Source organism: Phacochoerus africanus, chromosome 8 (genome assembly GCF_016906955.1).
Source record: "Phacochoerus africanus isolate WHEZ1 chromosome 8, ROS_Pafr_v1, whole genome shotgun sequence".
NCBI lineage: Eukaryota > Metazoa > Chordata > Mammalia > Artiodactyla > Suidae > Phacochoerus > Phacochoerus africanus.
Genome location: NC_062551.1, coordinates 165,151,182 through 165,175,368, shown reverse-complemented (window position 1 = coordinate 165,175,368; position 24,187 = coordinate 165,151,182). Strand labels below are relative to the sequence as shown.

The following is a 24,187-nucleotide window of genomic DNA, read 5'->3' as shown; positions in this document are numbered from 1 at the left end:
GGCTCAGATCCCGTGTGGCTGTGGCTGTGGCATAGGCCGATGGCTACAGCTCCGATTCGACCCCTAGCCTGGGAATCTCCATATGCCACAGCAGTGGCCCTAGAAAAGGCAAAAAGGTCAAAAAAAAAAAAAAAAAAAAAAGCAAGCACCAAGTCCCAGAGCACCTGTTAGTGAAATCAGCCCTAATTTGAAATATGCTGAACCAAGGACTGAAGGAACTTTTTCACAGGCTGTTACTCCTACAGGCAAATCTCGAGACACTGTTTAATTTAGAAAGAGCCACATCTTTCTCCCTTAGCAACAGAAAGCCAGATACGCTGCCCCAGAACCCCCCGTGCTCGTACATCCTCCAGCTTCTCACAGTCCCTGTTCTCCGAGAAGTCTCCGTTCCCATCGTCCTTCAGCGTCCTCAGGAACTCGCTCTTGCGGTCTGTAGTTCGGCGGGTCAACTTGGTCAGACGAGAGGAGCTGATCTCGATTGGCGGCGTGGTGCTGGAGGGGCTCTGGGCGAAGAGCACAGCAGAGTAAGGACTGGGCTTTAGAGAACCCCACTAGGCCACTTCCAGAACCAGGTATCTCTTATCACGCTGTCTTTTACCAAAAATAATCTCTCCTTTTCATTTAAAGAGCCTTCGGCTTTGCAGGGTTTTACAGGTAAGACCAGGCGGCTTAAAGAGCACCTCCTGATCTTACTCCGGATGCCAGCATGATGCCAGTCAACACAGGCCACGCCTGGTCTACCACGGGGCAAGGACCCAGCCAGCGAGTGCCCACCTCTGGGTGCTACCGAAATCAGCCGTAAAGAAAGGCCTGTGAGCTCAGCACAGTCACAAAGGAAGTGGGGCTAGAGCTGCACGGGTCACACTGCTTGTCTTAGCTGAAGGCAATGGGAAACCAGGCGGCTTGGCGTCACCCCCCCTCACCTCTCTGGGAGAGCTGAAAACCACACCGCCGGCCAGGACCACTGGTTTGGTCACGGAGACTGGACTGGTGAAAGCAGACTCCCGGCTAGAGGACAGGGATCCTGACTTGTGTTCCATTCTGTTCGTTTTCCACGCGCTGGGCTACATGGGGAGAAAGAACAAACCAGTCAGAACAGCACGCAGTCAGCTCAGCCTGTAAGATCATAAAGCAGAGTAAAATGTCAGGTGGGAACGTGAGTTCGCAGAGCTCAGCCATCTCCACAGACCTGGGAGGTATACAACCTTGGGAAAGAGGCAGGCAGGAACCAGACAAGCCATGGAATACTAATAGGTGTTTCTCAAAAAGAGAGCACTAGTCCAATAAGCCTGGGAGGTGCTGGTAGGACAACAGGTTTCTCTGCTATATCTCAAAATACTTAACTGTATGTTACATAGCATTTTCCAAACTTATTTGACCCCCAAATGTTATCTTTTATGGTGTACTATCTGTTAACTTCTGATGTAATCCTGACACCCCCCACCTCCCAAAAAAGCACATCAGAAAAACGCTGTTTCCCAGAACTCTGACAGCAGGAGGCTAGTTCCAGGCCATGCTGGACAGTGTAAATGGCTGGACAATCCCAGTTTCGTCCAGGGGCCCTTCTTGGGCTCAGCCTTGTGGGGTCTGGGCCCACTCTGTCGCTCTGCCGCTGGCTGCAACTAACATGGCCGGGTAAGTGCAACTGGAAGACACCAGCTTTTCCCGAGTCCGTCACTGAGGAGAACAGGGAAGATGAGGCGTACAGACGGAGTGAGGGCGAAGCAAGTACAAACGTCTCTGTCTCCAGAATGAAACACTTAGAACCAAGAGACCTCTAAGACAGAGGAAGGGTCTGAGTGAAAAGAACGAACTGCCATGAAGGAAGATACTGTGGGAATAAACTTAACAGAGTATCTACCAAAACACAAGAGTATCTACCATGTACCAGATGCTTGTTCTACTAATTTATTTAATTCTTAATCCAATCAGGTATAGTTATTATTTCCAAAAAAATTTGTTTTTGGTCCTTTTGTCTTTTGAGGGCCCTACCCACAACATATGGAGGTTCCCAGGCTAGGGGTCCAATCAGAGTTACAGCCGCCGGCCTACACCCACAGCCACAGCCATGTCAGATCTGAGCCGCGTCTGCAACCCACACCACAGCTCATGGCAATGCCGGATCCTTTAACCCGCTGAGCGCGGCCAGGGACCGAACTTGCGTCCTCATGGATACTAGTCAGATTTGTTTCCACTGAGCCACGATGGGAACTCCCAAATAAATTTTTAGAGAACTACACTGACATTAAGAAAGTCGTGTAATTTGTCCAAGGCTATTCAACTGGTAAGCAATACAGTTTTCCAAAATGCCTCTAAAAAGAAAACCCAAGCAGATAAGAGAAAGAAACAACTAACCCAACTGGAATGGAAATTAATTTTTTCCATGTACTGATGAAATCTAAAGACGGCTGCTTACTGTATAGCAGAAATTGATAGAAGGTGTAAGTCAACTATAATAAAATTAAAAAATAGGAGCTCTCTGTCCTAGCTCAGCAGAAACGAATCTGACTAGCATCCATGAGGATGCAGGTTCGATCCCTGGCCTCGCTCAGTGGGTTAAGGATCCAGCATTGCCCTGAGCTGTGGTGTAGGTCGGCGGCTACAGCTCTGATTCGACCACTAGCCTGGGAACCTCCATATGCTGCACATGCAGCCCTAAAATAAATAATAAAAATTTAAAAAATAAAGACGGCTGCTTATTCAGACTAAATATCAAAGATGAGAGTTTCTCCAAGTTGTAGAGGGTCACCAGATGTCTTGCCTTTTTTTCATTAAAAAATTTTTTTTTTGCTTTGTAAGGCCGTACCTGCAACGTGAAGTTTCCAGGCTAGGGGTTGGATTGGAGCTACAGCTGCTGGCCTACGCCACAGCCACAGCCACATGAGATCAGAGCTGCGTCTGAAAGCTACACTGCAACTCACGGCAGTGCCAGATCTGCCACCCATTGAGTGGATCCAACCCGCAACCTCATGGATTACTAGTCAAGATTTGGTTTCTGCTGCACCACAGTGGGAACTCTGCCCTTTCAACAGTCAAGTTTCTGCCCCCAGCAGCATGACAGGTTTGCCAGACAGTGTTACACACAAGAGGATACCTACATCTCTGTACAGCTTTATTCCAACTTAATTTTCAGTAACTCCAACACTGTATTATATAGCTCACTGCTCACTAGAGAAAACCATTATGCCCTGTACCCCTTAATTAGAGGCATTATACATGTATTAATCCACTAAAGTGAGGCACAAACTATTATGCATAAAATAAGCTCCAAGGAGTTCCCGTTGTGGCTCAGCAGTTAAGGAACCCAACTAGCATCCACGAGGACACGGATTTGATCCCTGGCCTCGATCACCGGGTTAAGGATCCAGCGTTGCCATGAGCTGTGGTGTAGGTCACAGACGCCACTCAGATACCACCTTGCTGTGGCTCAGGTGTAGGATGGTGGCTACAGCTCCGATTGGACCCGTAGCCTCGGAACTTCCATATGCCTCCGGAGTGGCCCTAAACAACAAAACAAAGAAGCTATATATCTATATCTATCTAGTGTAATGTGAGGACTATAGACAGTATTTTTATAATAACCATGAATGGGAGTATATCCTTTAAGAGCTGTGAGCCGCTGTGTTATACACCTGCACCTCACATAATACATATCAAACCTTATTTCAATAAATATATAAATAAAATGGAGGGGTGGGAAAAAAACCATTAAAGGGAACCACATTATCAACTAGTTTTCTTTCTAAAATACCTCTCCTTTCCTCTTAATTCCAAATCAACCCCAACTCTCCACCTCAGATGATTCGCCTTCTCCTGGACTGAAGTCAGAAGTCACTGAATCCACTGGGAGGGATCAGGCGTGGGGGCTTATCGGATGCAAACTATTGCTCTTGGAATGGATTTACAATGAGATCCTGCTGTGTAGCATTGAGAACTATGTCTAGATACCTACACTGCAACACAACAGTGGGAGGAAAAAATATGTATGCATGTATGTGTACCTTGGTCCCCATGCCATTCAGTGGGGGAAAAACAAACAAAAACCCAAAGGCGGCAGCACTGGATCCAAACTGTCCCCAATTCCCTTCTCTGGTCTCGAGTTCCCGAGAGAGTGTCTTCCTCCCCACCGTTCTACAACCTGCTCATTTGCATTCCTTTGACAGTTTATCAGTTATTTTTCCTTTGTATCTTTAATTCCATTCTCGCTAATAAGTTCTTTCATTTTGTTTGCAAACATGCTAAGCCACCTTATTGAAACTGGGAGAAAAAAACTCAAGGGCTTATTTTCTTTTAAACTACCATCCTCTTATTGCCAAGCGTATCTGGGCAGGTCAGTTATCTGCTGTCTTCACTTGCTCATGACTACGTACCTATTAATTCCCTACGACACTCACCGCAGCACTCCCACCTTGTCTTCCTCTTACACTCGGAGGCCAGCTTTAAACACTTTACAGAGTGACCGACCGTCACTCACCTTTTCTAAACCTGCCCCTCCCTCCCGTCGCAAGTCCCTGATGCTTGGCTCTCTTCTCACCTCCTGCATGCCCTCCAGCCTTTTCAGTGGCAGGCGGCACACGCAGTGCTCTTCTGCTATAATCTGTTCCTAGGTGAATTTCATTGGAAAAAGCAGTTACTTTTAACTGTTTAAATTGTTAAAAGCATGTAACTCGAGTGACCCCTAAACTCTCCCCTGAGCCTTTATGCAGACTTCCACCATGCGGCCTTCGTCTTCCTTCCCCCCACTTCCCTACGCCCAGCCAAGTTTACCCACTTGTCTTTCCCCAAATCTGGCGTGTTCTGCCTCCTTTTTTGGGGTAGTGGTGGGTAACAAAGAGTTACTTTGCCTGAACACCCCACCTACTTGCTCCCTTAGCAAAGTCCCACTGTTTTTAAACTAAATTTGTTGACTACTTGGCATATGCCAGCAGTATATTCCAAGTACTTAGACCGGCATGAAGTGTGACTCCACAACCAGAACCCGCGTCTTCCACGCTTTTTATCCTCAAGATGGAAGGCATCCTAGGGCAGTGCAAAGAGCCCCGGTCGCAAGTTAGACAAACCTAGTTTAAGAATCTTGAGCGCGTAACTTTATTAGCAAGGTAACCTCATATTCCATAATTTCCTGTATCCTAGGATTAAAGTGGAGGGTACAATATGGGTAAGGCCTAGTGAGTGTCCTGGGACGCAGAAGTACAAGGTCAAGAGAGGGCAGTAATCTGAGCGTTGCCACCTCAAAACAGCTCAGCATGGCTTCATCTGTGAAGACCCCGAGGGACCCCTCTCGGCAGGGCACTAAATATGAACATACACGGGTATTTGTGGCCGCACTGTGACTCTAAAACCAGAATCCTCGTCTTCCCGAGAGCATGTGGAAGCTCCCGGGCCAGGGACTGAACAGCTGCAGCGATGCCGGATCCTCGCCCGCTGCACCACAAGGGAACGTCCTAATTATTTTTCCGTCTGTCTCTTCACCAGACAGCAACTCCCGAGAGGACTCTGGCTCTAGCGACATGCAGCTTTCAGGACAGACACTCAGTGTTTCATCACCGCTGAATGCCTAGAGCAAACCACTGGAGAAATCCACACCTGCCTACCAGCTACCTCATCTCTGCTGCCAACATTTTTACATACAAGCATCTTAGAACCATTCTCATCAACTTCTCCTGGACACTGCCCCCTCTTCTCTAACTCCAGTGAAAAGGTGCGCGCCATCCCAGTTTTCTGGGGACGAATGCTCAGCGTGCTGCTTTCCTCCACTGTCTACCTTGCTGCCCACTGTGTGCCATCACCACCTCCCTTCGCCGCCCACTTGCATCATGCCTGTTCAGGCTTCCCTAACTTTCCCAAGGACAGTAAATAGCACCCTCTACATTGGTCTTAATCCTTGCCACTTGTCCTCCTCCAAAAATTTCTGAGAGCCTGAAGACATGACATCGTCTCACTCATTTGTGTACTCTTCTGTACTCTTCACGGAATGCTTACAGACATTTCAAATGAAAGAACACGTAAAAAAAACTACATAAATTCTATCAGAGCTACCAATTATCACTTACAAGAACCTCATAAAATTTTCTTTTACTCCTCAAAAAGCCCTTAAAAGACAGGCACTACCACCTCCATTTTACAGATGATGAAATTGAGACTTAGGAACATTAGAAACTTGTCTGAGGTCTTTTCACAAAAAAAGCAGCAGCGAAGTGGAATCTGTGATCTTCGAAGCCCTGCTGTTAATTTCCATGCTGCAGTTTCCTTCTTTATGGTAGTTGCTCTTTTGACTGAGTTCATATCCTTTCACTTCTATACCAAGGGAATAAGTATTCTAAACCTTTTCCGAAAATAATTCCACTTTGCCCGAGTTCCCATTGTGGCTCAGCAGTTACCAAACCCAACTAGGGTCCATGAGGACGCAGCTTCAATCCCTGGCCTCACTCAGTGGGTTAAGGATCCGGCATTGCCGTGGCTGTGGTGTAGGCCTGCAGCTAAAGCTCGGATTTGACCCCTAGCCTGGGAACCTGCATATGCTGAGGGTGCAGCCCTAAAAGAGCAAAATAAATAAATAAAAAATAAACAAACAAACAAAAATACCCTCCACTTGTCAATCACTTTTCCCACTAACGGGCCATGATCCTTTGATGACCTTTCAAGTCTATTTGCCAGGTGCCCCCAGGGACTTCCTCCCACAGATGTGCTTTCATCCTTTCACTTGATTTTACCACCACCCATACTGTTTCCTTGTACTGACAAGTCTCAAACTCATCCACCCAGATTTCTGTGATTATATACCATTTTTTACTATCTCTGAACTATAATTCCTCAGTCTTCCTATGTTGTGACTTTCCTAGTATTTATGAAATGTTAGGTGAGCTGTGGTGTGGGTCGCAGACACGGCTTGGATCTGGCGTTGCTGTGGGTGTGACGTGGGCCGGCGTCTATAGCTCTGATTAGACCCCTAGCCTGGGAACCTCCATATGGCACAGCCCTAAAAGACAAAAAGACCAAAGAAATAAATAAATGAATAAGTAAATAAATATTTCCTCCGTAAGTCTTATTTTTCTATTCTTTTTTTTTTCAGTCTTATGTTTTTTTTTCTCTTTATTTTTGCCTCCTACGTTTATTAATTTCTTTTTCTTATTTTCTTCTCCTTTTCCTTGTTGCTGTTTTTCTAATGTTATAGGTGCTAAAAACTTGTGATCAAGCATTTTTCTTTCTTTCTTTATTTTTTTAATTAATTAATTTATTTTTTTGTCTTTTTGCTATTTCTTGGGCCGCTCCCACGGCATATGGAGGTTCCCAGGCTAGGGGTCTAATCAGAGCTGTAGCCACCAGCCTACGCCAGAGCCACAGCAACGCAGGATCCGAGCCGCGTCTGCAACCTACACCACAGCTCACGGCAACGCCGGATCCTTAACCCACTGAGCAAGGCCAGGGATCGAACCGCAACCTCATGGTTCCTAGTCGGATTCGTTAACCACTGTGCCACGACGGGAACTCCTATTTTCCTATTCTTTTCTCTCTTTTTTTGGGTATTTTTAGGGCTGTACCTGCAGCACACAGAGGTTCCCAGGCTAGGGGCCGAGTGGGAGCTGTGGCTGCCGACCACAGTCACTGCAACACCAGATCTGACCTACACCGCAGCTCATGGCCGCGCTGGATCCTCAATCCACTGAGCGAGGACAGGGACTGAACCCGCGTCCCCACAGATGCCAGTCAGATTCGGTTCCGCTGAGCCACAACAGGAACACCCATTTTCCTGTTCCTTACTCTTCTGCTATCCTCTTTCCCTTAGAGATCGTATCTACCGAGAGCTTCACCATCGCTACGACAATGGCTCTCAGCCCTCGATTCTGACATTTCTCCAGTATTACCAGGAGTATTTAAAACGGCTCATTCACTATCCCTCAATTATGCCTAGTGCTTTCCATTTTCAGAACTTTAACGCAATCACTACTCTAATTTGTAAGATTCCCCCCATCCAAATCTGGATTAACCTCCACAGGTCAGTTCAAATTACAGTTTTTCAGTAAAATTTTCCTTGATGTGAATATCAAGTCTAAGCAGATCCTGCTCCTCTGAACTGTGTAAATAAGTGTGTTTAATTAATTTAGTTATTCCAAATCTGTTTATGATTTGTTTTGAGGATCTGTATTTTATTTCATATATAATCACATGGCCTTATGTGAGCAAGGCCAGGGAGGGGTCGAACCTGCAACCTCACGGTTCCTAGTCGGATTTGTTTCTGCTGTGCCACGACGGGAACTCCCTTATGTTGTTATATGTTATCATCCCAATTAGACTTTCAGCTCATGGAAGGTCAGGACCAGTGTATTTCTTTGTGTTGCTCTTAAGCCCCCAAGTGCTTGCACATAGACAAAGGTGAATCAATGCTCAGTTTTTCTTTTCTTCTCCCCATTGCAAAGTAAATTCTACTTATTTCCTTACAGTGGCTGGAATTTATTCAAGCAATTACCATGTGCTTTTGTGAGGGTTGTAGGGATATAAATATGAAGAGGACCTGGAGCCCTTAAGGAGATTACAACCAAATGAAGCAAGAAACACAATAAAGTATTATAAATATTGTGATCAGAAACAGGGCTATTCAATCAGAGATACAAGGCTTAATTAGATCTTTAGACATGTGTGACAGAAAAGGATTCAGAGATGACATAAACTTAGAGTGTAATTTCTAAGAGACAGAAAGTAAAATATAAAAGATGGATTGGCCTTAGGCTATACAGAATTACACATGCCTCTGCTAAGGAGTCTGGACACCCATGATTCAATGTCATGAAAATCAGGAAAAACAGGTTTATGAGATGGTGCTAATGAGTATAAGAGGCCTACTAAAAATGGGTCACTGGCAGCAGTAAACACCTTGTAGACAGAATATAATACTACATATAACTTCATGGTACCAAACGAATTATCTGGCAAGTGATTCAATAGGAAAAAATTAACTTACTAAATCTTTTTCTAATTTATTCCCCAACATTTGTTGTGTAAGGTTCTTACACTGATTCAGAATCATACCTTGGATGGAGGTGGTACAGGCTTAGGAACCAGGTTCTTATAGACACTTGGAACCATAGCGGATGATTTGTTTCCATTTGCATGGTGAGATCCTGGTGAGGTGAATGCAGCAGAGAAGGCAGCAGCAGGATCTTCTTTGGAAACTTTTTTGATGACTAGCATTTTGGAGGGTTGCTTGGCACTAGGTGGGTTTTCTGTGAAATACAACAGTAGAGACAAACGAATGTCCAACTTGTTGGTTAACACAAAGGATAACTCATACAAAGGCTGCACTTTCAACAAAGCTTAACAGTTGAAACTAAGGGACAAAATTTCCTGGTGTGCACTTAACAGGTACTCTCAGAAGTGACACTACTCAGAAACTACAGAAAAAAAGGTAGCACCTGATTCTAAATTCATAATTAACCAAAAAGCCCAAAGGCACTAGCCATCTTTGGGGTTATAACATGTCTAGTGTATGGTGTCATCACTTAGGCAGAGACCAAACAAGAATATATCCAAGGTGGCCACTCCTGTGGGCACAGGAATGGAGAAACACGAGGCAACTGGAGAAAGGAGCCCGCTCTGGAGCCTTCTGAGGAAGCAAACTGGAGCAAAGCTATTCACTATTAACAAGGGGAAATGGTACCGCACTTGCCCTTAATCTTAGAACTGAAGCTCCAAACCCAGCAGTTAGATGTGCTCAGGTTTTCCCAGTAAGACGCCTGGCTACTGAACATGTCTAACGTAGGGACTAGGAGGGTACCATGTGTAAACACCAAAGATCCCGATGCCACAGGAGCAGCTTTGGTTTGAAATACACGGATCCATCTTTAAATGTTTATAAGGCTAGTAATTCCCAATATATACATATGGACGTGTGTACTGAGATGTTTCCCCTTGCCCTGTACAACATAATTTATAAGTGCCGAAAACACACACGCCCGCAATCCCGCCCCAACTCAGGCACTGGAACCTGGTTGAACAAAATGGTCTATAGGATGTGGTATCATATAGCCTTTCGAGGAACACTTTTGTATTCAGTAACGCGAAGGAGTGCTTCGAATAGTTATGTCTACCAAATACCAGAGAGACACCTCTGACACATTAAAATTCAATTTACTATTATGAGCAAATTAGCAACATTAATTAAAAAGTACTTCTTACGCGCACTGTATTATTATTCCTTTACTCAAAGTCTGCTTCCAAATTCCGGCTCTACAAGCTCTCAGTGGTCTTTTCTGACTCCAGCACCATCACATTTCAATGTTATTTGGGGGGCAGGCTAAGAGCGAAAGGGTATTATCACGTGCAAATGGATGAGATGAGAACGAGATAAAGAAACAAGAGATAAGGAGTTTTTGCTCCTCTCCCTGCTAAGAAATATTGAAAGTTGTGCCTTTAAAATGGCAAAATCTACCTACCCCACACTCCAGAAGGGGTTCCAATAGGTCTGCATGGCTGATTCTGTTTGCCGGCTTCTGGATTCAAAGAAGGCTAGGAAAAAAGGGTCATTAATGGTTGATACAGAAAGCTAATCCTTTTGGCATGTTTTACACAGTAACCTTCACCATCGAACCTATCAAACAATTCTATATCAACTACACTTATTTAAGGCTGTATTCAGAATTAATAAACAGGATGTTGAGATGCAAAACTAATAGGTCATATTAATCTCAGGCTCTTGTGGGTTTCACTTTTAATATTAAAATTAAGGTGGATTAAAAAAATTTTTAAATAAAGAGACTAAATGCGCAAGTTCTCATAGGATATGTATGCCAACCAGGGAGCAAGGAAAGCTGAATGAACAAGAAAATGGATCACTTTTCTCATACGTAAGGAGCACAATCTGGTGGGTGAAATGCGCAGTATCCACAGCATTTCTCATGAGACTCTTCAGGGCAGAGGAACGTCATGTGTGAGGGGCTGTGCTAGGAACGCAAAGGCAGTTAAGACAAGGCATCCCTACCAAGGGCCACAGTTCCATTTGCAGACAGAGAAGTACAACAAAAGGTTATTGAGGCGTTCCCATCGTGGCGCAGTGGTTAACAAATCTGACGAGGAACCATGAGGTTTTGGGTTCGATCCCTGGCCTTGCTCAGTGGGTTAAGGATCCGGCATTGCCGTGAGCTGTGGTGTAGGTCACAGACATGGCTCTGTTCTGGCGTTGCTGTGGCTCTAGCGCAGGCCGGCAGCTATAGCTCCGATTCGACCCCTAGCCTGGGAACCTCCATATGCCTCGGGTGTGGCCCTAAAAAGCAAAAAAAAAAAAAAGGTTATTGAGGGAGGCTACAGTAAAACGGGAGGAGCACGAAGGAATGAACAGTTTCACGAGAAAGAGAAATGCTATCAGAGAAGGTTTCATCATTAGAGGTGACGACTAAGTCCTTCAAGATGAATTCCAAAGCTGGAAGAGGGCTGATTCCAGGAACAAAGCACTCCACGAACACCACGCCAGGAAAACACTGAGAAGAAGAGACTATTCCGAGATCTGTGAATAGCTCAGCGTTAGTGCGCGGGAAGAAGAGGACCTTTCTTTGGGGAGAGAGATGTCTGACAAAGGAGGTTAGAGCCAGACTGCGAGGTATTTTTAAGGGAGATTAAATCTTATTCTTTAGGTTTTCGGATCCATCTCTTATGCAGCGTTAACATGATCTGATCATTAGTTTACAAGTCTGGTAGCAGCTTCAAGGATTTATTTCAGGGGTTTAAATATCAACTAGGACACTATCTGGAGACCAAGTTCACAGTGCAACAGAGTAGTGAAGGCCACAGGAGAAGAGGAAGCGATGAGGGAAGGATGGAGAGACGTTAAGAGCGACAGGCTGTACTTAGTAACCAGGTGTACGGGGCTGTGAGGATGACACTAGTGCCCAAACTTTATAATGTGCCACAGAGAAGGAAAACGGCTTTTTGGCACCAATGACTGTGGGATGTTAAAAACGATAAGGATGGGAGTTCCCATCGTGGCGCAGTGGTTAACGAACCCGACTAATAACCATGAGGTTTTGGGTTCGATCCCTGGCCTTGCTCAGCAGGTTAAGGACCTGGCGTTGCTGTGCGCCGAGGTGTAGGTCACAGACGCCGCTCGGATCCCGCGTTGCTGTGGCTGTGGTGTAGGCCGGTGGCTACAGCTCCGATTCGACCCCTAGCCTGGGAACCTCCATATGCTGCCTACACCACAGCCACAGCAACATGGGATCTGAGCTGCGTCTGTGACCTACACCACAGCTCACGGCCACGCCGATCCTTAACCCACTGAGTGAGGCCAGGGATCAAACCCATGTTCTCATAGTTGGGTTCGTTAACCACTGAGCCACGAAGGGAACTCCCTCCTTATTTCGTTTTAAATAGGCCTGTGTTCTTCACATTCCATCTAGAGTTTGCAGAAACAATGTCCCTATTTAGGTGATATCTTTGATCCCTTTCCACTGATTTTCAAAAATAATAAAATATAACACAGACACAGAAAGCTGCACAAAACATACTGGCACAAAGTTCTCACAGTCACCAGTTTAAGCAATAGAAGATTACCAGCCAAACTAGAAACATTTTATAAGCCTCGTTAAAAAAAATCCTCCCCCTTTAAAAAAATAACCATTCTTCTAACTAACAGTGATGACATTTTTGCTTTTCTTTTACCACCCAAATGTATATCTCTCAAAACTATAGTTTTGTTTCCAAAAAATTTTCTGAATATACACATTATTTTTTATTTTTTTGTCTTTTTGCTATTTCTTGGGCTGCTCCCGCGGCACATGGAGGTTCCCAGGCTAGGGGTCCAACCGCAGCTGTAGCCACCGGCCTACGCCACAGCCACGAGGGATCCAAGCCGTGTCTGCGACCTACACCACAGCTCACGGCAACGCCGGGTCCCTAACCCACTGAGCAAGGGCAGGGACCGAACCTGCAACCGCATGGTTCCTAGTCAGATTCGTTAACCACTGTGCCATGACGGGAACTCCTTTTTTTTTTTAAACAGATTATTTTTTAAAGGAAACTTTATTTTTTATTTTTTGGCTGTACCTGCAGCATGTTCCCAGGCCAAGGATCGAGCCTAAACCACAGCAGTGACGCCAGCTCCTTGACCACCAGGCTAGGAAACTGCTTTACAGTACTTTTTAACATCTGAAACCTCTGTATTTCCTATAAATTGACAGTCGGGTTCTAGAGGCTAGAGGATCTTCTCCCAGTTTTTATTTTGGCAAAGCCAATTACTTTCTAGTTTGGGTTCTTTCCTTCGGAGACACCTCACGTCTGGTTGTGCTTCCTGGTGATGCTGGAAGACACTGAGGCCCACAGCCTGAAACTATTACTAATTGGCCACAAACTACAAAACACGCGCTTCCAATTTTATCATCTCTTTTTATAAGCTAGAGTACTTCTGTAAAAAGCAACTTCCAGAGTTCCTTTGTGGTATACAGTAGGTTAAAAGTCTGGCACCGTCACTGCAGCAGCCCGGGTCATTGCTGTGGCATGGGTTTGACCCCTGGCCCAGCAACTTCCACAAGTCTCAGGCACAGCCAAAAAAAGGGGGAGGGGGCAACTTCCTCTCATCTATTTGGTGACTCTGATAAAATTTCTATGGAAAAGACAGAATACGTGCTTGTTTCTAAAGGGAGGTATCATTGTGAATCCACAGATTTAATCATCTTGATGTGATTCAAATACATCAAGATAGAACTTTCCTTCTTCTTTTTTAAAATTTTTGGCCACCCCACCGCATATGGAGCTCCCAGACCAGGGATCAGATTCAAGTCACAATTGCAACCTAAGCCGCAGCTGCGGCAATGCCAGATCCTTAACTGTGCTGGGCTGGGGATCAAACCCATGTCCCAGGGCTCCCAAGACGCTGCCGATCCTGTTGCACCATAGCAGGAACTCCTGAAGTTATTATCCTTAACTGATGTATGGAATATCCCCTATCTGGCCAGTGGAAACCTCTTCAATTTGGTTTCTGATTTATTTATTTAGCTGCGCCTGCGGCATGGAAAAGTTCCCAAGCCAGGGATTAACCCTATGCCACAGCAGCGACCCAAGCTGATGCAGTGACAAAGCTGGATCCTTAACCTGCTATGCCACAAGGAAACTTCAGCTTCTGAATTATTTTGATACTATCCTAGCAGTCTTTAATTCTCTGCTATGCAGTGTGACAAAACATTCCAAGCTTAAAAATATTGTCTAGAAATGGGATTTCAAGAGCACAATATGAGCAGTAGGGATATTCGCTGGCATGGCCTTGGTCCACGTTTTTAGGACTTTTCAACGGACAGAGCCTGGAAATTGCGCACGTGTGTACACACACACACACACACACACACGTCCCTTTTGAAAGATAAAATACCTCATGACAAGGTATTTCCAATGTAAATTGAGTACCTTGGGGTTGTCACTAAACATCTTCTATTCTACATCTGTATTTCCTTTCTTCTTCACCAAGAACCTTGATTTTCAAGAACACAAGGCAAAGAAAGATATTCAACCACTCTATCTCCTATTACAACCTCAGAATAACAATAGCAATAGTACACCACCAATATGATTAGTAAAGTGTTCTTACACACTATTTTTCTGTGATCTTTACAAAGGAAGAGAAACCTGACAGACCACGAAACCCTTGTGCTCACGGTTTTCCCCTGAGTACTGTGATGGGTTACGTCACTGGTTTGTGTCCTTCAGCTCTGCTGTCGAAGTCTACCTCATTTTCTTTCTTTTATAAGTTAATGGTTATGTCCAGATGGCCACAGGATATTTTTCATTTTTGCTTTGAGTCTAGTATTTTATAAGACCAAATGTTGGCTCTTCCGGCTGTCCTTTGAATTGGTAACTTTAAATCTTATTTCATAAAATTATTCTTGAGGAGTTCCCGTCGTGGCGCAGTGGTTAACGAATCTGATTAGGAACCATGAGGTGGCGGGTTCGGTCCCTGCCCTTGCTCAGTGGGTTAGGGACCCAGCGTTGCCGTGAGCTGTGGTGTAGGTCGCAGGCGCGGCTCGGACCCGCATTGCTGTGGCTGTGGCGTAGGCTGGCAGCTACTGCTCCGATGAGACCCCTAGCCTGGGAACCTCCATATGCCGCAGGTGCGGCTCTACAAAAAAGGCAAAAAGACAAAAAAATAAAAAAATAAATAAAAATAAAATAATTCTTGAACTTAAGCTGTTTCTGTTTTTATTTTTATTGTGGAGGAGCTCTTTTAGACTTTTTTTTTTTTTTTGCTTTTTAGGGCCGTACCCGCTGCATATGGAGGTTCCCAGGCTAGGGGCTGAATCGGAGCTACAGCTGCTGGCCTACGCCACAGCCACAGCAATGAGGGATCCTAGCTGTGTCTGCGACCTACACCATAGATCATGGCAATGACGGATCCTTAACCCACTGAGCAAGGCCACCGATCAAAACCTGCAAGCTCATGGTTCCTAGTTGGGTCTGTTTCTGATGAGCCACGATGGGAACTCTGACTTCCGTACCGATTTTTTTCAATTCTAATTTTTTTTTTTTTTTTTTTAAGGGCTGCACCTGCAGCATATAGGAGTTCCCAGGCTAGGGGCTGAACTGGAGCTGCAGCTGCCGGCCTATGCCACAGCTCATGGCAATGCCGGATCCCCGACCCACTGAGCGAGGCCAGGGATACTACTCGGATTTGTTTCCACTGCGCCACGACAGAACTTCTTTCTGAAATCTTTTATTACTTCTTCCTCAAGTTCTAGCACTGAAATTTTTCAGTTAGGTTATTCTTATACCCTAGTTTAGTCATACTTTAAAAGAGCGGGTTGTGGAGCTCCCACTGTGGCACAAGGGAATCAGTGGCATCTTGGGAACACTGGGACTCGGGTTTGATTCTTGGCCGGGCACGGTGTGTTAAGGATCCAGCATTGCCACAGCTTCGGCTTAGGTTGAGACAGTGTCTTGCATCTGATCCCTGGTCTGGAAGCTCATGGTCAAAAATGGAAAACAAGAAAAATGAAAAAGGAGGTTACGGTTCTTATCTGTTTTGTGGACATGTCCCACAGGTGTCTTCTGCATTGTGTGTAGAAGTGTTCCTCTGTTCCTGATTCTCGTGATGCTCTTACGTTGTTCATTTTTATGTGCTCAATTTTTGAGACTGTGGGTCAAGAGAGTTTTCTAACATCACACTTTATAGCCCTCTCTTCTGCTGTTTCAAGGAGTGCTCAAAATATGACGGCTTTTACTTCCTCTGATGTCCTGGCTCACCTTCCCCTTCCCACACCTCCCCTTTGTCTCTACGGCCTCCATCTCTGCAGCTCAACCTGGATTCTATTTCCCACAGTTCTGGCCTCAATGAGGGGCTTTGTTCTGGAAGGGAATATTGCCTGGTTAGCATTAACAGTGTTCTATGACGTAATAACTCTATGTTGGGTATCTTTTTTTTTTTTTTTGTCTTTTTGCTATTTCTAGGGCCGCTCCCACGGCATATGGAGGTTCCCAGGCTAGGGGTCCAATCGGAGCTGTAGCCACCAGCCTACGCCAGAGCCACAGCAACACGGGATCCGAGCCGCGTCTGCAACCTACCCCACAGCTCACGGCAGCGCCGGATCATTAACCTGCTGAGCAAGGGCAGGGATCGAACCCGCAACCTCATGGTTCCTAGTCGGATTTGTTAACCACTGCAGCACGACGGGAACTCCTGTTGGGTATCTTTTTAACTAGGCTGCTTTGGGCTTCTTTTTTTTTTTTGGTCTTTTCTAGGGCCGCACCCACGGCATATGGAGGTTCCCAAGCTAGGGGTCTCATCGGCGATATAGCTGCCAGCCTACTCCAGAGCCACGGCAATCGGGATCTGAGCCACATCTGCAACCTACACCACGGCTCACAACAACACTGGATCCTCAACCCGCTGAGTGAGGCCAAGGATTGAACCCGCAACCTTGTGGTTTCTAATCGGATTCATTAACCACTGAGCCATGATGGGAACTCCTGCTCTGGGCATTTAAAGAATTTTCCTTTGTTAATTTGCTGGCATGCTGTCAGCAGAGAGCAAAGAGAGACTTTTGCTTCTTGCTGCGATGTGCTTACTCGGCCGGCTCCTGTAGCACCCAGTTCCTGCTAAGCCAGGTGCTCAAGTACAAGTGAGTGCTGACTTGCGTGGTTCTGTAGCAGTGACATCGCCCATGAATGAGGGACTGGAGAGGGCAGATTTCCGGCATGTTCCCTGAAGAGGCACCTTGGAAGTGCTCTGCCATTCAGTGAGCCACAGGGAGGCCTTTTCCAGCAAGATCTCGATTTCGGTCCTAAGGTGGAAGAGGGACTCTTTCTTGAGCACCCTGCCTTAGCCCTGGGGTTACTGGCTCCTGTCTGCCAAGAATATCTGCCAATTCTTTCTAATTCCCTATTTTTAAAAAATTGTCTCAATATCTTTTCTTTTTTTTTGGCCACACCCACGGCATGTGAAAGTTCCTGGGCCAGGGACTGAACTCAAGCCACAGCAGCAACCTAGGTCACTGCACTGACAACACTGGAGCCTTAATCTGCTGAGCTACAAGGGAATCCCCAGAGTTCTCTATATTCTTTAGAGTTCTCTTTACTTCTTACTGGCTAATCACTCATTACGCCATCCTGTTACCACTCCTAATTTCTGGAACTTTCCACTGCAATGACCCATAACTTACATAGCACACCACACAGGCAACCACTACCTTGATTATCTGCCTGTTCTAGAATGTCATATCGAGTTCTCTTGTGGCACAGTGGGTTAAGGATCTGGCATTATCACTGCAGTGCCTTGAGTCATTGCTGTGGCATAGGTTCGATCCCTAGCCCAGGAACTTCACAAGCCACAAGTGCAGCCAAAAAATACATAAAATAGAGTCCATTACATGATTACACCATACTTTTCTCTATCCTGTTTTGATAGACCAAAAAAAAAAAAAAAAATCTTTCGAAAAAAATTTCCTTTTCATTTTTCTTTTGCTGCGCCCATGGCATGCAGAAGTTCCTAGGCCAGGGATCGAACCTCAGCAAGAGCATTGACAATGCCAGCTCCTTAACCCTAGGCCACCAGGGAATTCCACTAGATATTTAAATCATTTCCAGTTTTTGGTTATTATGAATAAAATCACAATAAACGTACATTCATTTCTCTTTAGCAAATACCTAGAAGTACTAAGTCACAGGATAAGGTTCATGTTAGTTTTATAAGAAACTGCCAGACCTCCCTTTTCACAAAATATGGTAGGTACTACTACAAATTCTTACTAACAATGCACGAGAGCTCCAAGTGCTCAAAAATGTAGCCAAGTTTAGTTTTGTTGTTGCTGTTGTCTTTTTAGGGCTGAACCTGCAGCATATGGAAGTTCCCAGGCTAGGGGTCAAATTTGAGCTGCAGGTGCCAGCCTACACCACAGTCATGGCAACACCAGATACAAACTGCATCTGTGACCTATACCGCAGCTTGCAGCAACACCAGATCCTTAACCCACTGAGCAAGACCAGGGATCAAACCCGCAATCTCATGGATACTAGCTGGGTTCATAACCTGCCGAGCCACAATGGGAACTTCTATTTCTCCCTTTTAATTTGTACCAATTTTCTTTCTTTTTCTTGCCTATTGCACTTCTTAGGCTCTCCAGCACAATGCTAAATTTAAGTAATGAGAGTAAAAACTCAAAGCTACGGCTACACCATTGCTACCCTCTCAGAATTCCTTCTCTCCACAAATTTCTTGCACAGGTCCCATACACACAAAAGTGGCAATTACACAAGACTCTACTCTCACACTTGGCTCTTTCTTCTCTAAGGAACAGTGTACCACTCATTCCCAATTCATTTTCTAATCCTTGGAAGGTCACATCACACTACCAAATACAAAACTCTCTCCTCCATTTAATAATAGCTGTCATTAAAAAACCTATGTGTTTCAACTATAATAGAAAAAAATAAAAATCTAACCCCCCACCCCCCGGCAAAAAAAAAAACCAAGCCTATATGTCAAGGTCTGTGCTAAATGTTTTTTTTTTTTCTTTTTCTTTTGGCTGCCCCCACAGCATGCAAAACTTCCTGGGCCAGGAGTGGAACCCGCGCCACAGCAGTAACAAAGGCTGGATCCTTAACCTGCCACCAGAGAAATGTTTCACATACATCATTCAACATATGTGATCTTCGTTCCTTACCACAAAGCGAAGTAGACACTTTGCAAAGTAGACACGACTATTCATCTAATAACTGGGAGAAAATCAGCTATTACTTGTTCAAGGTATCAATTCAGGACTGTTATCTACATTAAACTAACACTATTTTAAAACAAAAATATCCTAATTATTCAATGTACAGTACAGGGAAAAAAAGAACTACAGAAAACCTAATGCAAACAATTAGGTCCTCAAATACCTTTGTTATTTTTGACTAATTACTCTTTCTCAATATACCACATTCTTCCCCAGCCAATTTCTTCTTAATCACTTACTGTTATTTCAAAGTTTTGTTCTAGGCTTCCTCTCTGAGGACATTACTCTCTTTGGATGATTCTGTCCATCCATAAACCTAAACTACTACCTCTATGTTTCCATGTGCACACCTCTGACCTCACCCATTTCTTTGGTACCAAGAATCCTTTATATCTTCTATCCTACATTTCTGCTCCTCTTGTTTTTTCTTTTCAAATTAACTACTTATTATTCATCAATTCCCTCTGGAGAGAAATCTTATTTTTGACTCTTCTTTCTCCAGTTACAATACCATGGTTCCAATCCTTTAGATTTATCCTCCAAAACAACAACTTTACACAAATAAAATGTCTGTCAACAGGAAAATGGATAAACAAAATTAGTATATTTACACAGCAGAGTATTATATAGCAGTGAAAAAGATGAAGAGCACAGTTTCTCAACTATGACACTACTGACATTCTGGGTTGGTTAAGTCTTTGTTATGGGATCATCCTGTACATTGTAGAATGTTTAGCAACATCTCTGATCTCTATGTATACTAGATGCCAATAAATAATACTGCCTCCAGTTGTGACAACCAAAATTTCTCTAGATATTACCAAATGTGCCCTGAAGGAGGCACACTGGATTGAGAACCACTGATCTAGAGCCATATGTATCAATAGAGTCAGATCTCAAACAATCTTAAGCAAATAAAAGAGAACTACCATATACTAGCAAAATCAAAATGTCAGTGTCGATTTTCTATGGATAGATGTTTCATATAATAAAACTTAAGACACTATTTCTCTCCCTGCTGATGTACACTTAGAATATTAAAAAAAACAGCATAAACGTGTCCCTACTGACCTTGTTCAAGTTTGATGTGAGAGTGAACTTTCCTTTAAGTCACTTAGCAGATGAAGAAAATGCTGCCTTAACATTTTCCTTTGTGTTGTCAATTCATTTCCCACTGGGAATGCCACAGAACTGATAACAGATCTGATGACACAATGCCAATCAGTAGTACAGTAACTAGTTTACAAGGTACTCCAAGTAACTTCCACTCTACCCCATACCACTGCTTATTTCTTATAATCTTTTCATTCTTTTCATCAAAGCACAGAATAAACTAAAACTAAAGAGACCTAAATAAACTTGTTTTCTCTATGCTCAGCTGGCTGTGGTCATAATTTAAGTGTATTTCATTCATTTATTTATTTATGTGACCGCAGCAGCCAGTGGCTTGATGTGGGACCTCAGTACCCAGACCAGGGATTGAACCCGGGCCACAGCAGTCAAAGCACCGAGTCCTAACCACTAGGCCACCACAGAACACCCTGTAACATGTATTTTAGATAAACATTTAGGCCAGATACAACTTATAAATACAGTAGGTTCACTTAACTATGTGGAACAAAATTACAAAAAATAAATTCATTTTATAAGCAGAACACAATTAAACTTTTTTGTTGTTGCTGATCTGATAAGGATTTCACCCAGTTCTCAAAACGTGATGAGCAGCAGATATTTTGTTTCTTCATCACTTCCACTAGTCTTTCTTGGGTGTGCTTAGAGTGTAACGGATAAAAAAATAATCAGTTATAATTTAGTGGCATAGTAGTTTCTGAACAACTGAACACCTAGGACATTTTGGATAAATACTGGATCCAGTGCTGTCACTACTGTGGCTCTAGTTACAGCTGTGGTGCAGGTTTGACCTCTGGCCCAGGAACTTCCACATGCCATGGGCGATGCCAAAAAAATTAAGTTACAGATAAATACATTAATTAAAGACCCCCAGGTCATTTGCTAGACTTGGAAGAAAGGGGGCTGATGCCTAAATCCGACTCTTTAGTTGGCTTTGTTAACATGGTAAAATGACTGTGTCAAAGAAGTGACTGGCTTATCTAATGTGCTACTTAAAAAATAACTAGAGCTACACCATCTAATACGACTCCTACCAGCCCCATGTGGTTGCTGAGCACTTGGAACATGGGAAGTCTATATTAACATGGGCTACATTTATAACAACAACAAAAAAAACATGTGCTACAGGTAAAACATACACAAAGGATTATGAAGAGACCTAATACAACATGTAAATAATCTCAGTAATTTAAATTTTAAGGTGCACAAAACTCTATTTTTGGTTCAGCGGTCAAAAGGCATGTAATTCAACACACAACAACATCAAGTTTTACTGATTATCTAGGCAAGAGCCAAAATACTCCTAACTGCTTGTTTCTAAACTTATCACAATTATTTTATACAAGAGGGCAAAATTAAGAGAAAAAACCTTATCATAGTTGGAGACAACTGAACATGCAAGATTACATTTTTATATAAATATTATCTGAATGTTAAACTTTATACGAAAAAGAAGGATTTTTTTTTTAAGCTCCAAAGGCATAAAGATGAAAAAAACAGGAAGATTTGCTACAAGTTACACAGGGATTTTGGTCATCATCCTCACACTAATCAACTCCTCCCTGTCCTTCCTACAGACAACAAACACCCACACTTAGGGACTCACTGCGGAGGACGTTCTGAAACGTTCTCATCACCAAGAGGGCTCTACAGGTAAAAACTATCATTAGGCTTTAACCACAGAACTAAACCTCGTACTTACAAAGTCTTCCTCTTCAAACTGCAACTTTTCCACCTTATCTTCTTTCTTTTCTTCCCTAATCTCCGTAGGTGCCTTTTCCTGAAAGGCACAGCCTTTCCGGGAGTGGAAGCTGCCATTCCAGTGGCGATGGTTCCCTGTGCCACCCCCACTACGCTGGCTCATGCCATCATGACCTCGGGAAGAGCCATGCCAGCCAGAAAGGTTCCCTGTGATTCCAGCATACGCTCCCTTAGAGACACCAGAGTCCACAGAATCATGGCGGAGCAGGGAGGGCTGATGCCAGGAATCTACGATAATAAGAAAAGCAGCTCATTATAGTGTTTGCGTTCTGGAAAGTCAGAAACAACTGGGCCAGAGGCTTCCTGACCTAATTTACGTATTGCCAAAGCCCTTCAGGGGACCTTTTCAATAAAAGATTGAGTCCACAGAGAAGAAATCACAAGACACATCTTTATTGTTTTGATGTAATTTTTTTTTTTTTTGGTGTTTTTGCCTTTTCTAGGGCCGCTCCCGCCGCATATGGAGGTTCCCAGGCTAGGGGTCTAATGGGAGCTGCAGCTGCTGGCCTACACCACAGCCACAGCAACTCGGGATCCGAGCTGTGTCTGTGACCTACACCGCAGCTCACGGCAATGCCGGATCGTTAACCCACTGAGCAAGGCCAGGGATAGAACCTACAACCTCATGGTTCCTAGTCGGATCGTTAACCACTAAGCCACGACTAGAACTCCTGTTTTGATGTATTTTTTATAGGAGTTCTTCAACTGAATAAATGACTCAAAAGAACATAAGAATGTTAAATTTAGAAAGCCAATGTAGTTGAGTAACGACTACTGGAGGATCTAATTGAGTATGTTTACAAAAGATCATTATTCCAAGAGTATGGACACATTCCCCCCAGCCTGGGCTCTCAGAGTAGCTTAGGAAGTCACTGAAGTTGGCCATGTCTTACCTCCTGTCGTTCGTAGAGGTCCATTGTTAAAAAAGCCATCAGAGGAATTATGTCGACGACGGCTTACTCCAAATCTACCGTCTCCTCGGGGCAGGTGTTCTCCGTGTTTTTCAAAGGTGGCTGTAGGTGACTATGAAGATTAAGCATATACAAGCAAACAGGTAAGTACATATCAGTCTCTTTCAGTACCTCGGGTTTTGCATCAGGCTATTATAACAAGTAACACTGGTGGCAGAAACCCCCACTGAGAATACGGAACGTAGTTAAAGATAATACATTTCTCTGACGTAGAGAAGCCCTAGTTTACATATTCAATCGCTAATTGAATTAACAGGGAGAAAAGGCAATTACTTCAATTATTTGCATGGAGGGGGAACCCTGTCAATATCCAAAAGAATAGGCTCTAAAACGTTATATTTAACACTGTTGGAAGCGCACCCCCATTGTGACTCAGAGGGTTAAGCACCCAATCTTGTCTCTGTGAGGATATGGTTTGACCTCTGGCCTTGCTCTGTGGGTTACAGACCCAATGTTGCCACAAGCTGCAGCCAGGATCGCAGACACAGCTCGGATCTGGTACTGTCGAGGTTATGGCGTAGGCCACAGATGCAGCTTGGATTCAATCCCTGGCCTGGAACTGCCACATGCCATAGATGCAGCCATTAAAATTTTTTAAAGTTTAAAAAAATACATATTGTTGGGAGTTCTCCTGTGGTGCAGCAGGTTAAAGTTCTGGCGTTATCACTACAGTGGCTTGGGATAGTGTTGTGGCTCAGATTCAATTCCTGGCTCAGGAACTTCCACGTGCAATGGTGTGGCAAAAAAGAAAAAAAAAGTCAAAATAGCTTTATTATATGTATAAATTATTCTGGAATTGGAAAGATCAATTTAAATACCACCTGGGTAGGCCATTAATAACCACACAGAGTTTTTATAGTTTTATAGGCACTTATTTCTAAACATTACTTAATACTTAATAGTTGTATTCTGTGACATTCTTTAACCTCAAATGATAGAGACCAAAGTCTTAAAAGCCATGAAAAGTATGGATACATTTGACAAGGATTTATAGAAAACTCTAAGTTGAGGCAGAGATACCCTTATATCTATTTCCTTATTATTATTATTTTTTTGTTGTTGTTGTTATTGTTGTTGTTGTTGCTATTTCTTGGGCCGCTCCCCGGCATATGGAGGTTCCCAGGCTAGGGGTTGAATCGG

General features: G+C 43.9%; 1 protein-coding gene across 3 annotated transcripts in view; it reads right to left on the bottom strand.

Annotated features, from left to right (window-relative positions):
• Nucleotides 1-24,187, bottom strand: part of GPBP1L1 (GC-rich promoter binding protein 1 like 1) — a 52,995-nt gene that overhangs the window by 4,009 nt on the left and 24,799 nt on the right. For all 3 annotated transcript variants that reach the window (XM_047789220.1, XM_047789219.1, XM_047789218.1), the window contains exons 4-9: nt 22,970-23,099; nt 22,018-22,304; nt 10,431-10,503; nt 9,028-9,221; nt 924-1,064; nt 345-503 (exon numbers count right to left, since the gene is read on the bottom strand). In XM_047789220.1, coding sequence (XP_047645176.1) covers nt 345-503; nt 924-1,064; nt 9,028-9,221; nt 10,431-10,503; nt 22,018-22,304; nt 22,970-23,099 — 984 coding nt within the window. The remainder of the gene's footprint in view (nt 1-344; nt 504-923; nt 1,065-9,027; nt 9,222-10,430; nt 10,504-22,017; nt 22,305-22,969; nt 23,100-24,187) is intronic.